This window comes from Aristolochia californica, unplaced genomic scaffold, assembly GCF_029961685.1.
Source record: "Aristolochia californica isolate CCGP_79_NKW_82.1479 unplaced genomic scaffold, dmAriCali1.0.hap1 SCAF_6, whole genome shotgun sequence".
NCBI lineage: Eukaryota > Viridiplantae > Streptophyta > Magnoliopsida > Piperales > Aristolochiaceae > Aristolochia > Aristolochia californica.
The window spans coordinates 37,441,090-37,463,073 of NW_027182257.1; the positions used below are offsets into that span (position 1 = coordinate 37,441,090).

The window sequence follows — 21,984 nt, forward strand, 5'->3', positions numbered from 1 at the left end:
GTTTATGTGACCAAAATATTCAAAAAAGGTGGAGCACAAAAGATGAAGCTAGTGCATCAATGACGAACATTTTATATCGGATTATTTCATGGGTTCTTTTACAAAGTTTATTATTTGGTTCGTGTTATATGTGTTGGAAGATGGTCGTGTTATATTCCACTGCAGCTATTATGTCTCTTTGGGGACATTATTATTGAAAAAGAGGTGGCCTCATGTCATCATTTATTTTACCCGTCAAAAAGATGAAAATTATTTGTGGTTGGGGACTTCCATGACGGAGGAACTTCATCCCCGTCAAAAAGATCAAAATTATTTGTGGTTGGAAGTCCATGACGGAGGAACTTCATCCCCGTAAAAAAGATTAAAATTATTTGTGGTTGGAAGTCCATGACGGAGGAACTTCATCCCCGTCAAAAAGATCAAAATTATTGGTGGTTGGAAGTCCATGACGGAGGAACTTATTATTACATCTATGTTATCCTCCCCCTGTCATGGCTTTTATGTCTCCTACCACTTGAGAGTCATTGTCCTATGGAGGGACACGGTGGTGGACACTTAAGAGCAATGCCGATAGACACATTACCGATAGAAGTGGAGTGTGTCCTACATCCAGCATTAGGACTGGTGTATGAAGCAATGGCTTACTGGCTAGGAGTGATTTTTACTCTCACTTATATAATGCCGCAGGGCCTCAATGAAGGACGCAACTCCACTTCTATCGGTAATGTGAGGGGGAGTATTGGAAGATGAAGGCATATTGGAAGATGTGCAATTTTATACAAAAATATTCTATATATCATTTGCAGCAAGTTGGGAGTTCATGTTGTTCTCTCACCCCTAGCTTGAGGGGGAGTGTTGGAAGAAAAACTCAAACCCACACGACCAAGAAAGACCCACATATCTACGATTATTATAAGATGGGCCACACGACCAAGGAAGGCCCACAAGATGGGCCCAAGCCCATAAAAAGTAGGACCCACAATGATTACCATGAGTTGGCAACCTTATCACATCAGTTGGAAGATCAAGGACTCACAAAAGTATCTTATCTTATGGTCACGTCAAAGAAGAGTTTTAGTTTGAGTTATGTTTGTCTTTTATCTATATTGAGTTATTTAATTATGTTAGGACTTATCTTTAAGTGTTAGAGTTTGGGTGTAATTGGGATAAAGGTAGTTTTATTATAATTGGACTCTACTACCTTCCTCTATTATAAATAGAGGTTCATGTACTCTGATTACAACAAGTTATTGATGTCAATGAAGTATTTCACTTTTCCATAAATTCAACAGGGGAAAAATATTGATCCCTAATTATCTTGTAACCTTCACTTAAGTTACAATAAGAGAATCCCCTAAATACCCTTTAAAAGTAAGAAATTAGAAGAAGGAAAGAGAGACAGAAAACAGAGAGAAGACAAAAGTATGTGTGCTAGAGGCAGAATACCTTGAGGAGAGAAATCGAGCCCTCCGCTCCTTTTATTAACTTAAGTGAGTTATATTACAAAAGTACAATAATGCCCCCTGTAGCTCCTTTCTTCATAACTTAAGTAGTACTACAAATCTCACCAAACTTGGAACATAAACTCCTAACATGAAATATAGCCTATAACTATCTCTATATACATATACCAGAAGGCGAAAATGACCAAAATACCCTCACAAAGACTTTTAACTCTCCCCCTCAAGTTGGAGTATATATATCAAGAAGTCTCAGTTTGTTAACAAAAACCAACTCTTTCTTGCCCAAGGCAGAACCAATATATGGTGTTGCCATGTTCCATTCATCACAACATCACGTATAATTTTTTTTTTTTGTTTTTGATAAAGATGTATATTTATATAAAAACATCAACATCATGTATAAAATGATTATCAACTTTGACATTTTGTTCTTTCATGAAACGTTGGGTTGCTAGCCATGAAACACTGGGTTTCTAGCAATGAAGGTAGCTTGCCTGATTACCAAGTCATGGGTTTTGCAGTATGAAAACTCAAATCTTGTAGTATTGATCTGAGTCATAAAAGTTCACTGATGGTATGTGCCATTGCTGTGTTCTCAGCTTCTGTACTTGAGCGAGCCACTATATTGTGATTTTTACTCTTCCAACTCACTAAGTTTCCACCAATAAATACACAGTACACTATAATGAGTTTTTGGTCCAATATTGATCCTTTATAATTTGCATATGAATATGCCTCAATTTTCAGTGACCATGGGGTGTCCTCAATTTTCAGTGACCATGGGGTGTTAGGAATTAGATGCCCTAATTCCAAACTAATGAGAGCAATAATAATAAATGCAAAAGAAGGAAAAACAAGCACAAAAAAATAACAAGATTTATACAGGTTCGCCTCAAGGTAAGACTAGGTCTTTGTTTTCTGCCGCTGCAGTAATCCACTATGAAGATGAAATAGTTTACTAGAGAAATCGCATACACTAACAAGTGTTTTTCTCTAACCACTCTCTCGGGTCGCAACAGATGATTCTCCACGATGATGATTTTACTCCGGGTGATAAAACTGAATTACAAGTATGAAATATAAAGAGAAAATTAGGGCAACTGGATTACAAGTGTGAAATCCCAAACTACTCTTAATGAAACAACAGTCAATATATCGTGGATCTGGTGGGGGCTCTGCCCCCACACCCCAGGGAGGGGGCTCCTCTCCCCTTTCCACCCCACGACGACTTTACTGTGAAGGATTACCTATGTACCGACTTAGCGTAGAGATGTTAATTAGGCTCCACAACTTAACATGGGACTCATAGAATAAACCTTTTCCTAGTGCACCCTTTAAAATATCGTAAAATTCTTCGAGTTGCCTCCAAATGAATCTTACGGGAACATTCCATAAATTGACTAACCATACAAATCAAATTATATATCTAGATGTGTGATAGTAGCATAAATAAGATAATCTACAGTTTTCAATACATAGTTTTGTCCCTGAGTTCTACACTGTTGTTTTCATGGAGATTATGACCGACCTCTATAGGAGTTTTTGCAGGTTTTGCCCCTTGTAGCCCCATATTTCTTTAACATATCTATCACATATTTCCATTGAATTAACACCGTTCCTGTTTTACTCCTACTAACCTCAATGCCCAAAAAATATCTCAGTGACCCTATGTCTTTAGTCTGAAAATATTTAGTAGATGTACTTTTACTACTTCAATTTCTTTCTTTTTTTTGAAATGATGCTGATTTTTATTAAGACAAAGGCTCAAAAGAGCAAATTACAAAGAGGGAAGCCTTTCCAAACAATGAGAGATTGTTGGGAAGTTCTGAATTTTGCCAATTTATCAGCCAAAGAGTTTGCTGATCTAGGAATGAAATTCCAATTACAATGGATAGAAGATACAATGTCAGCAATACAATCTATAATGGTCCAGTGGCGCTAGGGGGGAATTGTCTTTGGAACACCAACTGATGACAGTCTTCGAGTCTCCTTCAATGGTTAACTTGCCATGGAGACGATCCTTGAAAATTTGGAGGCCGAATAGAAGAGCACTAACTTCAACGGTATTAGTATCAGCAATGCCCACCGGTCTAGCATACGATCGAATAGGGTTTCCATTGTGACCTCTGAAAACACCGCATACTCTAGCCTGCCCAAGACAACCAATAACACTACCATCAAAATTGAGTTTCATGCTGTCACAAGGGGGAGGATCCCATATGGCCATAATCGGGGTCTTGCAGGGGCCAGTCATATGGGCGATCAAGCTCCAATTTTCCCAAAGGAAAACACTCGATAGAGCGAAAAATTCCTTCCTTGTATGAAGCCAACTCGAGATGAGGCCAACAACATGTGAAGCTGTGTTGTCCGGGGTGCAAACTTTGGAGTTGAATCTCCAGTTATTTTGCTCGAGCCAAATGCACCATGGAATATGCACAAGACAGGCCGAAAGTATTAACTTGCCCAACCGAGGAAGGCGAATCCCTCTAACCATCTCAAATGTGTCAAATAGGTCCTAATGTAGCCCCATTTGGGGCCCGATTTTATGAAAAATCTTCATCCAGACTTAGCCACAAAAATCCACAGTGCAAGAGGACATGCTGGACTGTCTCGTCGCACTCACCACAAAGGGGACAAAAAAGATCAGGGGCAGTGAAACCTCTTCTATGAAGGTTGTTAGATGTAAGGATCTATTCTCTGATGGCTGACCACACGATTTTGCTTGGCGCCGAGAGTTTCCAAGCCAGATTTGCCTTGTGCTCATGTATATTGTAGTCTAGCTTCCTGATATGAGAGTAAACAGAGACAACCGTGAATTAGCCATTAATGCTGGGCTTCCAAGTCAGTTTATCAATTGAATGCTCCCGGATAATAGTGTTGTTGAGTTTGGTAAGGAAAGAGCAAAAAGCCGAAGATTCCTCATCATTTAGTCCCCGACGGAATGAAAGACTCCACGACTGATCCCTCCAAGAATCAGCCACTGAGCAAGAGAGGTCACTAGCCACCCTATACAGTCTCGGGAAGTCCTCCGAGATGGAGCAAGGGCCACACTATTCATCCAACTAGAAGAGTATGGTCCTTCCATTGACCATATTCCTCCATTGAGTGTTTTGCCTGACGTTGGAAGTTCCAAATCCATTTTAGCATAAGAGCTTTGTTCATTTCTCTCGTAGGCTGGATGCCTTATCATCCGCTATTATGAGGCAAGCAAATACTTTTCCAACTAACCGAGTGGTATTTGAAGGTGTCTTTTGATCCTCTCCAAAGAAATCGTCGATGGATGGTGTCAATTTTGGAGCAAACGAAGGCTGGACAGTGCATAAATAATTGCAGATAATTTGGCAGCCTTGCTAGACAAGACTTGAGGAGAGTGAGACGCTGCGTTGTAGATATGAGCTTACCCCTCCAAGTGGCTAGCCCTTTTCAAATTTCTCAATGAGGGGGGGACCATAGTGATGCCGAAGGCCGAGAATAAAAAAGTGGGAGCCCAAGATATGTAGCTGGCAGATTTCGCACAGAGCATCTCAAGTAGTCCGCCATATCACGAAGCTCAGCTCGATTGATGTGGTAGCCAAGAAGAGTGGTTTTTCCCCAGTTTATGTTCTAACTAGAAGCCAATTTAAATAATCCCAAAACAATATGCAGTTTTTTGATATGATCCATAGTACCAACCCCGAAGCAAATAGTATCATCTACAAACTGGAGGATCGGAATATCAAAGCCTGTGCAATTTGTCGTGGGGAGGAGTCATCCCATGTTCTTGGCCGGGTAGATCAAGGAGGATAGATATTTTGCTACCACATTGAAGAGCAAGGGGGAAAGGGGGTTTTCAATTTCTTGTTTATCATTGCCTTCACTCAACCTATCACTTGGTGAAATCCTTTCAAGCTATAACTAGTCTAGCCTCAAGCTTTGCCTTTGGTTTTTTATCTTGCCTTTCAGAATCGGTTTCATTATGTAATTACATCTCTAAGCGTGAACTATATTCAGAAATAGAACACTTATGTCATTGGCTGCTAATTAGTCTGTTTAATATGGCTAGCTCTCGGTTTGGTGTCTGAATTAATCACTAATACAATAAACATGGAAACAACATCCATTACTGTTTTATTCACTCTTCTCTATTTTTGAGAAGACCTTGCAACTGCTCTTGGAACCTGCTACACTTAGTTCAGTTATTCATTTTGAGAAGATTAACAACACTTGGTTCAACTTATAGGCAACTTATTACTCGATTCCAACTTATTATTTGGTGCACATCTTCCTTATTCAAGGATGGACTTGTTGCAGATTATCTCATGCGTCCTTATTACTCTTAAGGATTTTTACTATTTACCAGTTATCTGTTGCTATATAACAATATATTTGGTATGTGTTATTTGGGCATTGGCTCATTACCATAGCTGCTATTGTGTCTCTTTGATTGAGACATTATCTTCCTTTGATTCCCATTACTCTCTTATTATTTTTTAAAATCACTTTAGAGCAATGCCTATGGACCCACTACCTAAAAAGTATAGGAGTGCCCAACATCCAACTTGAGTCAAGTCTATTATTCACCTAAGAGGTGTTTTTTGAGCTACCCTTAGAGAGTGATTAGTGTTTTTGTTGTGCCCCACAATTGGGCTACTTTTCCGCCTTTGAAATTGAGTGAAGTGTGTTTCAGACTATGACCATTTTGACTAGAGTATGGAGCTTTGTCATACGGCTAGGAACGATTTTTCTTCTCTTGCGATTATATTGTGCACGCTGGGTTTCTTGGTAAAGAACAAAGAGATCACCAACTTGAGGGGGAGTATTGGAAGATATGATGTAATTGAGGTGGACTGCCATTTTATACAGGAAAATCCTATCCACCTTTTGCAGTAAGCTGGGCGTTTATGATATTCTCTCACCTCCAACTTGAGGGGGAGTGTTAGAAGATGAGTTCAATCCCACTCGACCAAGGAAGACCCACATGTCTAGGAGAGGTGTGTTAGAAGATGGGTTCAAGCCCACACGTCCAAGAGAGGTGGCATGATGGTAAATAAGATGTCATCTCATAAAGATGGCACTAATGTAATTAGTTTAAGTTTCTTGTCTTTTCTTCACCTTTTAAGGTGAAGGGCATAATTGTAATATTGTACCTTTATTCATTTATAAATAGAGCTTCAGGGGGAGGGTTAAAAAAAAGTCCATTACCTTATTCTTCCTCCTCTTTTCTCAAAATTAGTCACTCTTCCTCTTCTCCTCCTAAAGCCTTATTTCCACAACTCTTTTTCTTCTTCTAACCCCTTAATCCTCTTCTATTGTGATTATACATCAAGGAATCCTAAGTTTCAATAGTATGTTTGAGATAAAATATGATTCAAGTATCTTTTTTATAAGGATTGTTTAATATTCTTTTAAGGATTTTGTTATACATTAGAATGACCTAGTTCTTAGGCTTCTGGGTATATGATAATATGATTTTCATACTTTTTATGATTTGATAAATTTATTAGTCATTTTTGTTATAAATAAATAAATAAACAGTATATGGAACAACTTATTCAATATATTGATAATAAAGTATACTAATATACAGAATATTAAACAGAATAATATGGAATAGCATATTCTATTCCATTTATATACTGTTTACAACCCTAGCCCCAACTTGAGGGTGATTGTTCTTGCATATGTGTTTTAATAGTGTAGGAGTCTCAAGAGCATAGATTTTATTGTAATTAGGATTTGTAGTCTAGATCCCAATAAATTAATGTTTAATTCCATATTATCTCTTTTTGCTGTGATTACTGAAGAATTATTAGAGCTTTAACAAAAAGAAGAAGAACCCCCAAAACTAAACACACCTTAAAGCTGTAATTACAGGTCAGAGTAAGCTGAAAATTGAACCTACTAAATACTACTGGAAACAGAATGCTCTCCTACTTTAAGAGGGATGATATGCAGAAAGTAAAAAGCCCATATTATCTTTAGCCATAATTCAACAGTAAACAATGACAAACTTGCCATAATGTTTTTACTCCCTTTACACCCTAAGAAATAAGATTCTATAAAAAAAATACTTTTCCTAGGAACCTAAGTAGATAGAAATTACATCTTTTAACAATTACCCTTTTCCAAAGAAAAATGAGATTATGATGTTGACCAGGACAAACATTTAAGTACTTCTGTTCAGTTAATTAAACACTTGTGACATTGTAAGGGACCATACAGGGTCTATCCTTCTCGCATTTCTTGGTCCCATTGGTATTAGTGATTCTGCTGGAAATCAGAGCTCTCCTGCAAGGCCATCTCTGTAGGCAAAGATTTTCAGCTCTGGTTATTGTAGAAAGAAATTCAAAGATGGTGATTAGCTGACTCCTTGGCTGATAGATCAGTTAAATTTGGAACCTCCCAACAATCTTTCATTGTTTGGGACGGTTCCTCCCCTCCCCCCCTTTAATCTTCCTCTTCTGAGCCTTTTAATATAATTCAGCATCATTTCAAGAAAAGAGATTACATGGTGATTAGCTGAATGTCGGATAAGGCCTCCCCTTCATAGTGTTTTAGTTATATTTGTGATGAAATTGGAGGCTTCTGTGCGTCAATTGTTGCATCATGGCAGCTCCTCCCCAGGGCTTCCAATAAAGAGTCTTGACTCCCCGGTGAAGGAAGCTGTTCTCCCTTGACTCTATTTGCGAAATTCCTTGTTTTTTTTACCTTAGGCCCCCCTGCCCCTAGTTTATCTTATTCTTCCACAGTAAAAAACAGCTAATCATTATTTCGAAAAAAAGATTTTTTTTTTAATCTAAGATTTGTAGTTACCAAATTCATTTTAGAAAATGATTTTTATCTTGATGAGCACTAGTCACCTTTGCAAAGCACAATCAGGTAAGACTCATTAGGTGTTAAGTCCTATCTTTATTAGCTGACAATAACTGATACTTTATTTTTTTCAGGGTTTTTGGACTTCAAGAAAGTGGAGATTCTGTGGGAGGATCACTGTAAAGCATCAAGGCTTGTAAATAACTCTATGGGCGAACTTCTGATAAAGGTTCACAGATCAGAAAGTTGTAATCAGACAAAGTTCTGGAGTTCTCTTCTGGATGCATGCATCCCAATAAAAGACTTGATTAATTGGGAGAAGAGTCATCCGGACAATCTCTGCGATATATTTAGTGCCTTTGGAGTGGATGCTGCTTGGAAACATTTTTTTAGAGTGAGGATTTTCTCCTTCAATCTCATTTAAATTTAGTGAAAATAATAGTAGATAGTTAGTTCTATTGGTAACACTCTTTTTGGTATTGGACATGCAGACTATGAAGTCCACAATTTCTGACATAGGGAGGAATATCTGCCAGGACCATCTGCTTCTCATTGCAGACTGCCTTTCGGTCACAGGAGAGTTCCATGGATTAAATGCAAAAGGGATTGAAAAACAAATGGATCAAATGGCTATTTCATCGCCCTTTATGCAAGCCTGCTTTTCTGTTAGTCTTTTCTCATTTGCATTTTCATATCTGAAACTACATTTTTGTCATTATTTTTTTGGAATGTTACTCATTTAACTTTCACAGTTGCTTTATCTTTTTGAAAATGTTTACAATCTAAATCTTGTCAATCTCTTAAAACTTACTGGAGAATCCAAGCAAGCAATTCATCAAATCTGCCAAAAAAGGGGCCAAGGATGATCTTTTGGGGGCACTAGACGCTGCAGCATGGGGAAAAGAAGCCCCTCTAGGGTCTGGTGGACCATTTGAAATTTTATATTCTGGAAAGGTAGTCACCCTTACCTTCGTTATCATGGATTATGGAGTTTGATCACAAGTCTTCATTACTATAATGTGCTAGAACAATTCCTCCAAGGATACCTGCACAGAGGTACCCTCAGTGTTTAGTCGGCATGTCAGATTTTTTAACATCCTAATATGTCATATTTTATCTTGGAGATGTTACTTATCTTCTCCATTGTGCTTCAGAAAAAAACTCCTTTCCTCTGTTTTTTGTCCTGTAACTGCATTGGATGCTCATGACCTTACTTTTTTTTCTTTTTTGAAGATGTTGAGTGTAGAAGTTAGGGACTGAAATGTGGAAAGAGAAAGAAAGAGAAAAGAAGAGGAAAAGAAAGCTGCATGAGATGTGCAGCACCTGTTAGGGGTCCGAACTCGACCCCTAGCCCTCTTTCTTAATTACTTAAGCAGACTTTTGGTAGAAAGTCCAAAATACCCCTCTTATCTAAACACTATTTAACTGCATGATGACATATTAACCAGCTAAAAACTGGACCAATTTAACCCTAACAAAAATTTTACATTCTCCTAACCTTAAAGGGTAATTCATGCATAATGAAATGAACATAATACCCTTTAATACAGAATTTAACATTGTTGCTCAAGCTGGAGTTATATATTAAGAGCCACAACTTGTTACAAAAATAACTAAATTCACAGAGATAATGTAATCCTTTTATGATTTATTATTGCTATTAGTTTAGGTTCGTATTTTACCTTATTTATTTCCTGTCCCTGTATCCGTTGTTTCCTTGGCATTCACACATCTGCACTGAACTTTTCATATTGCAATATATATATATAATATTTGAGTGTATTTTTCAATGCAAAAAGAATTTTCGTAATAGGAATTTTCTGCAAAGAGAAATCAATATTTGAAGCAGCAAAGGTCAGATAGGAAGAGAGGTTCGAGCAATTGCATAAAACTTTAATTTTTGAGGCATTTTATGGCATTAAGAACGAGACTTTATATGGGGAATTACATGTCAAAAGAAATATTTGTAAGTCTATTTTCTAACCTATCAAACCAATTCTCAATCTGATATCAATATCAATATCTGAAGACTCAATGGTCATGTTGGCCAAAGGAGTACTCATTCGGCCAGAGTGCAGAGTTCGAAATTTATTAGATTCTTTATCTCAAAAGAAGTATATTTTATGAAGAAATATTATACTTGAGTAAAAGATATCAAAGTCTAGTTTCAGAAGGATCAACTTTCTTGTCAATCTGATTTATATGGAAAGAGATATTCTCATTGAAGTCAACAATGGTCATTCTCAAGAACGAAACAAATCAAGTGGTATAAGAGACTCAAGAACGAAGCTTGTTATGTCAAATTGGGTGTCAAACTAAAGTTATTTGAATCTAGTTTCTTGACCAACAAACTATTTGTGATTCTGGGTTATATTTTGAAAGATATCGATATCAAAAGTACCAAAGGTCAGTTCTGCCAAAAATTTCTCATTTTCCATTTTTCTCTTCCATTATCTCTCCATGCATTGACGTGAATTGAGTTTCCTTTTCTCCTAGAATCCTTATGTTTTAGTTAAATTTCTCTTCTAATTAGAGAGTTTTAGTTAGACTTAAATCACTCCATGACGTACTCGTTCAAGGAATGTAGTATCCTGCTTCGATGTTGGTTTCAAATTTTTCGTTTTTGTTACTTGGTTGTGTATCTTCCGTATTGCCAACTTCAAAAAATCTGGGATGGAAACATGAGCTACAGATGCTGAGGTTGAAGCAACAAAAATCTGGCCCATGCGCTGAGCAATCTGCTGTTGATATTGTATCAATTGTTGCATCTCATCTGGTGCACCTGGTGTAATCGACAGAGAAGAATTTAAACTCCTAGTTTCACTATCAGGAGTTGTAGAATTAGCTCATGCGGGCTTCCCAAACTTAACATAGCATCTGTCATAATAATGATTATTTCTGCCACAATGAACGCACTTCCTTTTTGACTTACCATCACCACGTCCTCGACCTCTGCCTAGGCCCTCTCTACCTTGGCCTCTAATACCTCTAGAGGAATCTGTAGGGGCTGATGTAGTGTTGGAAGTATTAAGAGCAATGACTTCCATTATCTTACCTCCTTTACCTGTTCCAGGTACAATAGTTTTCTCAATCCTCATAGTCCAATTAAAAGTGGTAGAGAGAGTAGGGATTTCATCTGAAGCTGGCACCTGGGCTTTAATAACATTAAATTTAGCGCCTAAACCATCCAAATTTTTTGCAACAAGCAGCTGATTTTGTTGTTTTTTCAAATCATTTTCATTCGTAGTAAACGGATGATACACATTGATCTCTTGCCATATGCCAAGGAATGCACTATCATATTTTGTAACTGTTCAATTTCCTCTTTTCAACCCTAAAAAGTCTGTATACAGCTCATACACTCGAGAGAGATTACTCTCCTGTGCATATAAAGGATTCTAGAGACAGCCACGTAGCCTTTGCTGTCTCATAGTTCATCACCTAATTTCTAAGAGTAGAATCAATATTATTGACAATTCGGGTCATAACCTGACTGTCCTTTAGCTCCCATTCATCATCTGGAGGCACTGGAGGATCATCTCGGATAAATTTCAACTTCTTTCTATCCTTAAGATACATTTGAAAAATTTAGCCTAATTAAGATAATTAAGCCCTATCAATTTTTCCGAAGTAATCATGATGGTATCCTTTCCATCAAACCATAATTTACTCTAGCTGGGGTATAAACTTCTCCTGTCTCAGCTATAATATTGATATTTAATCACAAAAGTAACCAATTTAAGCTTCTAGACAATTTCCAGATTTATCACCAAGGTGGGCCACACTCACAAAATTAGGGTTAGGACACAGAGAGGATATGTGCACTTCAACAATCTAATAACCAGCAATCCACAACTATTTCAACTAATATCATGTAAAAGTGGTAGCAATTAGGGCTGATGTCATCAATTGGGTGATGATGTAGGCATCCGACACTAGATTGGGTGACACAGATCTCAAAAAAACCCAATTAGGGCAATCAAAGTGTAGAGAATCTTTCAATGATTCATAAAGACCAGTAACCCTAAGGTTATGGCAGAGAAAAGAAGAAAAATAACTTAACTTTCATGAACCATCATCAAAACCCTGTAGTTTTTCTCATTCCAACAGGTTGTCCTCTTAAAAATAGCTAGAATCTGCAGTAGAATGCTTCCAGCAACGTTCTATTGCTTTGATACCATGTAAAAATCCAGATTTGGGTGAAGGAAGAGTAGAAAATTGAGAGAAAAAGGAGAAAACAAGAAGAAGAAATTTCTGAAGAGTCTGAAAGGCTTCATTGGGAACAGTGCATGTATTCCCAGACTTCTTAAATAGGTGTTTTGAGTTACAAATTACAAAAATGCCTCTATACACTTAATAAACCTTAATCTCCTTATATCTTACTAACTACACATCCTATGTACATGAAAATTTAACCACTGATATAATTTAACATGCAGAACAAGATTACATAAAGAAAATTAACCACCGAAGTGTTAAAATGACCAAAATACCCCTGGATGTATTTTCTAACAGTTACATATTATAACAAGCTAAAAACTGGACTGAATGTAAGACTTTCCTAAACTTAAAGGTGTAATACGTACCTAATGAAATGACTTTAATATCATTTAATACATAATTCAACATTGAGAATTTCGTTAAAAACAGAGAAGAAAACCCAGTCCCAAAACATGGAAAGAGTCAGAAAAATGCAGAAAAAACAATAAAATGAATGAAAAATCGGAGGGGATTGTGTCCCCAACTAACAATTCAGGCAAAGAATAACCTTGTCTACCTTGAACTTGAGGATCCAACTCTTTCCAATGTGCTGTTTTTTTTAATTTTGATTGTTGATTGTTGATTACACGCATGTACACACAACACACACACACACACACAAACCAATACTATTAATCAGATTTTAACCAAAGACCACACACTGGAAACCCTTCCTCATGTGGCCGTAAGCCAAAGGCCCCATCCACAATGTTTTACCACTTGTATGTTATTTTTTGAATGTTGGTTAGACATGCATACACACCCTTTACTGCTGGTGAGACTTGAATCCCAGATCTCACATGAAACATTTGACCACTGAGCCAATGACCCAAGTGGAACTCTGCCACTAATATTTTCTTTACCTAATTGTCTACTGAATGAAGTTGTTCTCTTTGCTACTTCCAGGGGCAAAATCTTGTCAACCCTTTTGAAGTGTATGATAAGTTGTTGTTGAGCCATTCAGCTTCTTGTAAAAATATTCCATTAAATTGTGGAGACAAGATATTGGGCCCAGAAGATAACTACTCATTTGAAGAAGCGGCTGAATGTTTAGAACTTGATGAAGATTTTAGTTTGGTGGATATGTCTTCTCCTGTAGATGTCGTGGGTATGCTCAGCAAATTTAGGGAGATGCTACATAAGTAAGTTATATTCTACTTCAGATTTTTTACTTTTCCAACTTCAAAGTTGTAGTTATACTTTTAGATCATGTAAATGAATGTATTTGTTTCAACTTGAAGGAGCAGTGATGATGTGACTACACTTGATCAAAGTTAGACTTTTATTTCACTTTTAGATCAAAATTGTAGTTATACCTTCCATCTCTTAGCTAATGATGATGTGACTATACTTGATCAAACTTTTAATCGAGTCATGGGGTCCAAGGAGCAGTGCTGATAAAAGTGAGAAGGATGCAAGGCTTTGATGCAACTGCTTTTAATCTCCACTCATCATTTAATAAGTCTGAGATTCGTGGTCGTGGGAGCAATAGTAGAGGTCGTAGCAGAGATTTCTCTACTCAAGGCCGTGGTCGTAGTGGTATGGTGGGATAGAAAGTGTGTTCCCTGTGGCCAAACAAACCACATCTTTGATAAATGCCGGAAGAAATTTGGCAAACCAGCATGGGGGAACTCTATGATAGGCAAAGAAAGTGCTTCATATTTTGGTCCACAAGAGGAGAATCAGTAGTTTTTATTTTTATTTTTTTTGAAAATGATGTATATATTAACAAATAGAGAAGAACAATACAAAATAAGGGGAGCGAAACCCTAACAACAAGGGATTAGAGGGTTTCTCCTTGCTTAGCAAGCACATCAATTGCCGAATTAGTGGATCTCGGAATGTGAGGCCAAATACAAGATAAATGAGAGGCAATATCTAGAATCTCCAGGAAGGCGTCCCCAGTGGCGCCACGCGCGGGGAGGGGGGGGGGAGGATGTTCGATCACTCCATCCAATGACCACCTTGGAAATCTCCTTCAATGTGAAGAAGGCTCCCACAATTGTCTCGAGAAATATGGAGTCCATTGAGAAGGCAATACAGTTCAACCGATGTTGAGTCAGAAATACCTAGTGGGCCCGCATAGGAGAGACACTGATTACCAGAGGAATCAGAGATTACACGCCCAAAGTCAACAATCCCGGGATTACCGAGAGAATAACCATCAAGATTCAACTTGAGGAAACCACGCTTTGGTGGGGTCCATGACTGCATGATAGGGGCTTTATTGCCAATCCGCATCTGAGCCAAGTAACTCCAGTTATCGCGGATAGAGGAGCCCACTAAAGAGGAGAAGGCCTTTTTAGTAAGGAGCCAAGAAGAAATTTGGCTTGGCACATGATCCGCAACTCTCTCCGCGGATTTACATTTAGCATCAAAACGCTTGAGGTTGCGTTCATTCCAAAAGCCCCACGGAATAAAAGCAGTACAATCATAGAGCATTAGCTTTTCTAGCCTTGGGATGGAAACACTAGTGAGCATTTTACTGAAAGCGATCATGTCCGCCGGCATACAAAATTGCCACCCGACCTTGCAAAGGATGGAGGTCCACACTATCTATGAGAAAGAGCACTGAAGGAGGATATGGCTGGTAGTTTCATACTCCGTATTGTAGAAAGGACAAAGGGGGTCAATAGAAGGGTGGCCTTTCTATTTAAGCGCATCTGCCATGAGGATTTTATTGAGGTAAGCACTCCACATGAAGAATTTCACTTTTGGCAGGGCACAAAGGCGCCACGAGAAATACACCTTGTTCTCCACTTGATTCGAGTGCCAACCATTGATGAATCTATAAGCGGAGGTCACAGAGAAGACACCGCTTTTGTCAGGCCACCAAATGAGCTTATCCGACAAGGAAGACCGTAGACGAAAGGATTGAATAGATTCCATTAGCCGACATTCCTCCAGGGCCTTTGTATCTGAAAGCCTCCTTCAGGGTGCAAGTTTCAATCTTTTCAACCACAGGATTCCAGAGGCTTTGATTGATGTGACCATTAAAGAGGGGGAGCCCAAGGTAAGTGGTCGGGATGCTGGATGCAATACGGCCAAAAAGACTTGCCATATCAGCTAGAAGCTCAGAGTTAACGTTGAAACCCATAAGAGATGTTTTTCCCCAATTAACTTTCTGCCCCGAAGCTAATTCAAACAGACCCAAAACTGCTTTGATCCTTCTAGCTCATTCCATGCTTCCGATCCCAAATATGATAGTATCATCCGCATACTAGAGGATAGGGACATTAAAAGTCTGCATGTGACAAGTAGGAGATACCCAGTTGAGTTCTACAATCGAGTAGAACATGGAGGAGAGGAATTCCACCACAGTGTTGAAAAGAAATGGGGAAAGCGGGTCACCCTATCTAAGCCCTCTGGTTCCTTTGAAATATCCGCAAACCGAACCTTTGAGAATGAGGGAGTAGGAAGCCGAGTCCACAGAACTTCTGATCCAAAATCTCCATTTTGCACTGAAACCCATTCTTTCCATTAGCTCGTCTAAAAGGTCCCAGTTTACTCAGTCGAAAGGTCTTTCCAATCGAGTTTGAGGGCAATTCTCAGATCCTTGATGCGGCTAAAATGATCGATGAGTTCATGTGCTGCCACAGTGGAGTCGAGGATATTCCTCCCCTTGAGGAAAGCGCCTTGCCTACGGTGGATGATGGTCGGGAGAAAAGCCTTTAGCCGATGGGCTAGAATTCTTGCAATTATTTTGTATGCACTTGTGATGAGGCTGATTGCAAACTATTGGAAAAACCCTATTACACAACGGGGAAGCTTGGGGAGAAACAACAACTCGATCGTTCACGAGATCCCCTGTTCCGTCCCGAGCAGCTCGGGAAATCAAGTCCCATAAATAATAAAACAATAGGAAATTACAAAAATACCCTTCCCCACTTAAACAACTATGAATATATATGATAACATCCCCCCTCAAATTGATGCCGGTAAGTCAACCAGCAACAATTTGCCGACCAAAAATTGATGCCGTTGTCGAGTCATAGCTTTGGTGAAGACGTTGGCGAATTGAAGATCCGAAGAAATGTAAGGAAGAGATATCACCCAACTCTCTAAGGTATCTTGGATAGAATGACAATCAACCTCAATGTGCTTGGTGTGTTCATGGAAAACGGGATTGGTGGCAATCTGAATAGCACTAGTGTTATTAGCATGAAGAGGAGTAGAAGTAGCCTGAGGAAACTCAAGCTCCGCAATAAGACCACGTAGCCATACAATCTCAGAACAAGCAGTAGACATGGCACGATACTCGGCCTCAGTAGAGGATTTAGAAACCCGATTTTGTTTCTTACATTTCCAAGAAATTAAGGCATCACATAAAAACATACACCAACCCGTAGTAGATCGACGTGTATCCGGACACCCAGCCCAATCAGCATCACTATAAGCAACAAGTTGAAGGGATGAGCCTATAGGAAAGAATAACTCACGAGTAGGAGAACCTCGAAGATAGCGGATGATGCCTTGAACTGCAGCAATATGGAGATGCCGAAGAGAAGACATAAACTAACTGACTTGATGAACTGCATAGGAGATATCGGGGGGAGTAGTGGTCAAGTAGATGAGACTCCCAACCAGGCACCGATAGAGAGTAGGGTCATTTAGAAGGGCCCCTTCATCTTTCCTATATTTGACATTCACCTCCATAGGAGTATCAACAGAAGAAGTGTCCTCCAAACCAGCTAGGGTAATAATATCTTGAATATACTTATGCTGGTTTAAGAAAATACCATTGGCCCGATGATGTACTTCTAGTCCTAAGAAGTTGGTGAGTTGGCCAAGATCTTTCATATGGAAAGTGGCATGCAACAGCTGATGAACCTTAGTAATCAAACCACAGTTAGTGCCAATAATGATAATGTCATCCACATAAACCAAGAGAAGGACTATACCCGAGGCAGACTTTTGGAAGAAGAGAGAAGAATCATACTGACTCTGTGTAAACCTGAAGGTAAGAAGTGTACTGCGAAGCTTCTCAAACCAAGCCCGAGGAGCTTGCTTGAGTCCATACAGAGAACGCCGTAGTTTACAGACATTATGAGGAGAAGTAGTCATACCAGAGGGAAGCTTCATGTAGATCTCTTCTTGAAGATCACTGTGAAGAAAGACGTTCTTCACATCCATCTGATTCAGTTGCTACGACTGGGAAGCAGCAATAACTAAGATGGTTCGAACCATGGCCAAATTGGCAACAGGAGCAAATTTATCTTCAGAATCAATCCCATATTCCTGTTTGTTGTTCAGAGCGACTAGGCGAGCTTTATACCGATCCAAAGAGCCATCAGAGCGAACCTTGACAGAGAAAACCCATTTATTCCCAAGAGGCTTGATTGTAGGGGGGCAAGGAACAATATCCCAAGTGTGATTCTCCTTAAGTGCTCGAAGTTCTGTTTGCATTGCATTTTGCCAACACTCATGTTCCATGGCCTGTTTGTAGCAAGAGGGAATGGAAATAGAGGATAAAATAACCATAGGAGAGACAGTAGAGGAGAAACCATATCAATGAGGGGGCCGAGAAGGGCGAGTAGACCGGCGAAGAGTGGTGGAAGCAGGAGTAGGAGTAGGAACAGGCGCCAGGTCAAGATCGTGAGGGGGCACAGAGGAAGTGGAACCAGATTCATGTCGACCATGTCTTCCATACACAAAACCAGGTTTGAACCTTTCCACAATTGTTGGGGAATCAGAAAAAGTCGGCAAAAGAGATAAAGATGCAGATGACAGCTCAACATGAGAAATCAAGTCCCGTAAATGATAAAACAATAGGAAATTACAAAAATACCCTTCACCACTTAAACAACTATGAATATATATGATAACAGCTGATAGGCTGAAAATTTTTCGGCTTCTCAACGCTATGACTTCTTTGGAAACAAAGTGATGAAAGAAGCCCCGATGCGTGGAAGTTGATGCCATTCTTATAGAAATTATGTATCATTGTAGTGATATCTTCCTTGATGTTTGACCAGAACTTCTTGAAAAACTCCCCATTGAAGCCATCTGGGCCTGGGGCCCTATCACTCTCCATACCTAACACCGCACGCTCGATTTCCCCAACAGAGAAAGGGGATTCTATTAGGGAGGTGGCTGCTGGAGAAAGATGGGAGAAATTGATGTGCTGAATTTTTGGCCGATTTAAGCATTCATCCGAATATAGGTCTGTGAAAAACTGAATCAACACATTAGTGATAGAAGTCTGACACGATGTTACCTCATTATTGATGCATAATGAGGTAATTCGGTTGGATCTCCTTCTCGCCGAAGCAAGGTATTTGCATCACCATCCTTCAACTACTTAAATTGAGCTCTTTGCTTCCACCGAATCCGTTCTTGATGCAAAATTGCATTGAGATTGATAGTGAGAAAAATACGAGATGAAAACTCAGCAGGGGATAAATACCTTTGTTCCTCCACCGAGTCCAGATCAGCGATCCGCGAGAGAAGAGAGGCCTTCTCAGCACCCAGCGAGGCACGATGACTTGAGGCCCATTCCTTAATGTTTCCTTTTCGGAAACGGAGTTTCAAAGAAAAAGCCCACTCCCTTCTACCATTAATTGGGCCCTCAAACCACCAACCATTAATAAGAGAGTCGAAATTTTTCTCAAGCAACCACGAGTTTTCAAAGCGGAAAAGGGCTGGCCCCCATTTCTTAAAGGAAGTGGAGAGCATGATAGGCCATTGATCTGACCCAACCTTATTGAGCACCCTACTAGTGATGTTTCCAAAAAGTTGCAGCCAATCTGGACAGGCCAGAAAGCGGTCAAACTTAGATAGAATTGGTTGCTGTTGGCCGTTTGACCAGGTAACTTTTTCTTGACAGTGTGATCTCGTCCAAACCACAGACCGGGTTTGGTTGATTGGTGTATTTGGAAGAAATAAAGAGAAACATCTATGCCCACAGACTGGGGTGCCCCCTTATATAACTTTAATCTCTCCTAATGACAGAAATGTCCTCTGCACCCCTTGTACTGTTCATAAATAAATATGATAAAAATACCCCCCTCTTCTTTACCTATTATAATAATCTGACTAAAATAAATTTGACGCCTAACAAGGCGACTTTAGAAAGGATATTAAGATATTTGAATAATTCTCTAGGTAAAAGTTTGTTTAACAAATCTCATCATCATGTGTATGATGAATGCTTTGCTAATGCAGATTGGGGTGGTTCCCTAGATGAAAGGAAGTCTACATTTGATTATTGTATCTTAGTAAGAGAAAACTTGGTTACCTAGCACAGCAAAAATAGAACATGGTGACAAGATTAAGTGCCGAAGTATGAAGCCTCTGCAAGTTGATGTAGATTGAAATTGTGATAACAACTCCCCCTGGAGTTAGGATTGTGAGATCCTCCTACAGACATAAAACTATAATTTAGTGCTTGGCAGTCAAGAACAGCTATCAGTGACTCTTCTTTCTTCTTCTTTCTTCATCCACTATCACTATGTATTCTGTTTTCCCTCTTTCATATCTCAGGTCAGCCTAAACCTTCCTTATTATGGGACTCAAGGATTTAACACACTCCCTCTTTCTCTACTAACCTCTTCCCTCCTAACTATCTGCTTGTCCAAGGATCCCACTACTGGAAGAGTTTAGAGCCTCAGGCTTTAATGATCTCTGGACACAACAGGAAAGAGTGAAGAAAATAAGATAAATAATTTCAATTTAACTTTGGCAAGCCTGTGCCCTGGCTTTTCATAAAACTTAAATTAACTAGAACAAAAATGGATAAGTTCCATATTTTGATCATAATTTGAGTTGTGCTTCTTGAAAAGCAAAGAGTAATACTCAAAATTAAGCATTCAACTACTTGACCACCTTCAAAGAGTATGGAGATATTATTCGCAAATAGGTAACTGCTTTTCTCTTAAACAGGTAGTATGAAGGATTACTGGCATTCATATGACTGTTATCCTTATGGAATGTGCTTACTCTTGTTGCAGGTATCCTGTGAATGTCCATCTGAACAAAACTGATAGATCCTTACTAATGAAGGCTTTATCCTACCATCCTCAGGGAAATGCAAAGTTAGGGGCAGGAGTAAAAGCAATTAAGGTAATACATGGAGGAAAGGAATAGAAGAAAGTGTTGTACTGGATAAGTAGTTCTTCAGACCACATAATTAACAATGATATTAATTGCATGCCTTACGAATGTTGTTAATGTTAGCTTGTATTTGACAGGTTGGACGCCATCCATTACATCCATCCAAATGTTTCATGATTGTACGGAAGGATGGCACCGAAGAAGATTTCTCGTATCTCAAATGTGTTATGGGTGCAGCGAAGCAAATTTCACCTGATCTGGAAAATGCGTTCCGTAAGGAACTATATAAAGGAAAATCAAGGTGAAGCTTCTAGCCAGATATATTGTTGTTGAGGGCCTTTGATCCAATAGTTCAGATTCTTATGCTAAAAAATAGTGGCTAGGAAACTGAAAGAAAAGTTGAAGCTCGTCCCTACTACATTCTTCTGCTTGTCAGCATGTATTTAGCTTAGTATTTAATGGCAAAGGATGATGATGAAGCAAGGGAACAAAAACCATCTGGGGTCGCTGATCATGTACTTCAAGCTAATTCATGCAATCCTAGGCTGTAAATATTGGGGCCTTCTGTGTCCACTTCATAAATCGGCTTCTCTGTTGGCAGTCAATGTACTGTCGGTCTGTTGTATATAACTGGCAATGGAGACTGTAGTTTGCCTGGATATGCTTATTTAGAAAGAGTGATTTCTTGTCTATGACTCTTTCTACAAATCTTCAGTTGATAACATTTATAGTTTTTTCTTTTCTGTATTATTATTATTTTTTTGTAATGGGTCAAAGCTATAACTTTGACATTTATGAATCAGGTCGGGGATTCAATTTTGCGCCACTCTAAGGGTCTGTTTGGAAACCCCTTGTAAAAGAAAAGAAAAAAAAATGAGAATTTGACAATTATTGTTCCAAAAAGTAATGAGTAAGAATTTGATAATTATCTCATTTTTATTAACTATTTTTGGGAATAATAATGATCAATTTTTTTTTTTTTTTTTTCCTAATAGGTTCCAAACAGACCCTAAGGGGAGGCATAGGGGTTGTTTTACTATTATGCCACGAGTATTATCGGAAATATGTGATATATTATGGGAATGATTTGTAACCATTCTTAAGTTATATAAATAAAAGAGAAGTTTAAGGGATGATTCATATATGGCCCCATAAATATATCTCTATTTGTTCTTTTGTTTATACACTAAAATGTCTTTCTCGTCCAGACTCTATTTCTTTCTATGGAAAGTTGCAGTTTTATTTCCTTTCAAGACTTTCATCTCAATGGAAAAAAAAAAAAAAAAAAAAAAAACTTTTTGAATCTCCTAGAATTTTCAGTTGAGATTCTCATTGTAAGAAAAAGTTTTGAATCCCTTGTTATTCCTTCTTTGACAACATGGAAGTTTGATAGTTATCTAGTTGTGTCGTGGCTGAT

General features: G+C 38.7%; 1 protein-coding gene across 3 annotated transcripts in view; it reads left to right on the forward strand.

The window, feature by feature from the left end:
• The window catches only part of LOC137934120 (DNA-directed RNA polymerase IV subunit 1), a 59,557-nt gene extending 37,867 nt beyond the window's left edge, over nucleotides 1–21,690 (forward strand). For all 3 annotated transcript variants that reach the window (XM_068778356.1, XM_068778355.1, XM_068778357.1), the window contains 6 exons: nucleotides 8,390–8,649; nucleotides 8,747–8,920; nucleotides 9,072–9,209; nucleotides 13,422–13,657; nucleotides 20,465–20,576; nucleotides 20,705–21,690. In XM_068778356.1, the coding sequence (XP_068634457.1) occupies nucleotides 8,390–8,649; nucleotides 8,747–8,920; nucleotides 9,072–9,209; nucleotides 13,422–13,657; nucleotides 20,465–20,576; nucleotides 20,705–20,872 (1,088 nt within the window). In that variant the 3' untranslated portion in view covers nucleotides 20,873–21,690. The remainder of the gene's footprint in view (nucleotides 1–8,389; nucleotides 8,650–8,746; nucleotides 8,921–9,071; nucleotides 9,210–13,421; nucleotides 13,658–20,464; nucleotides 20,577–20,704) is intronic.
• Nucleotides 21,691–21,984: the final 294 nt, after the last annotated feature.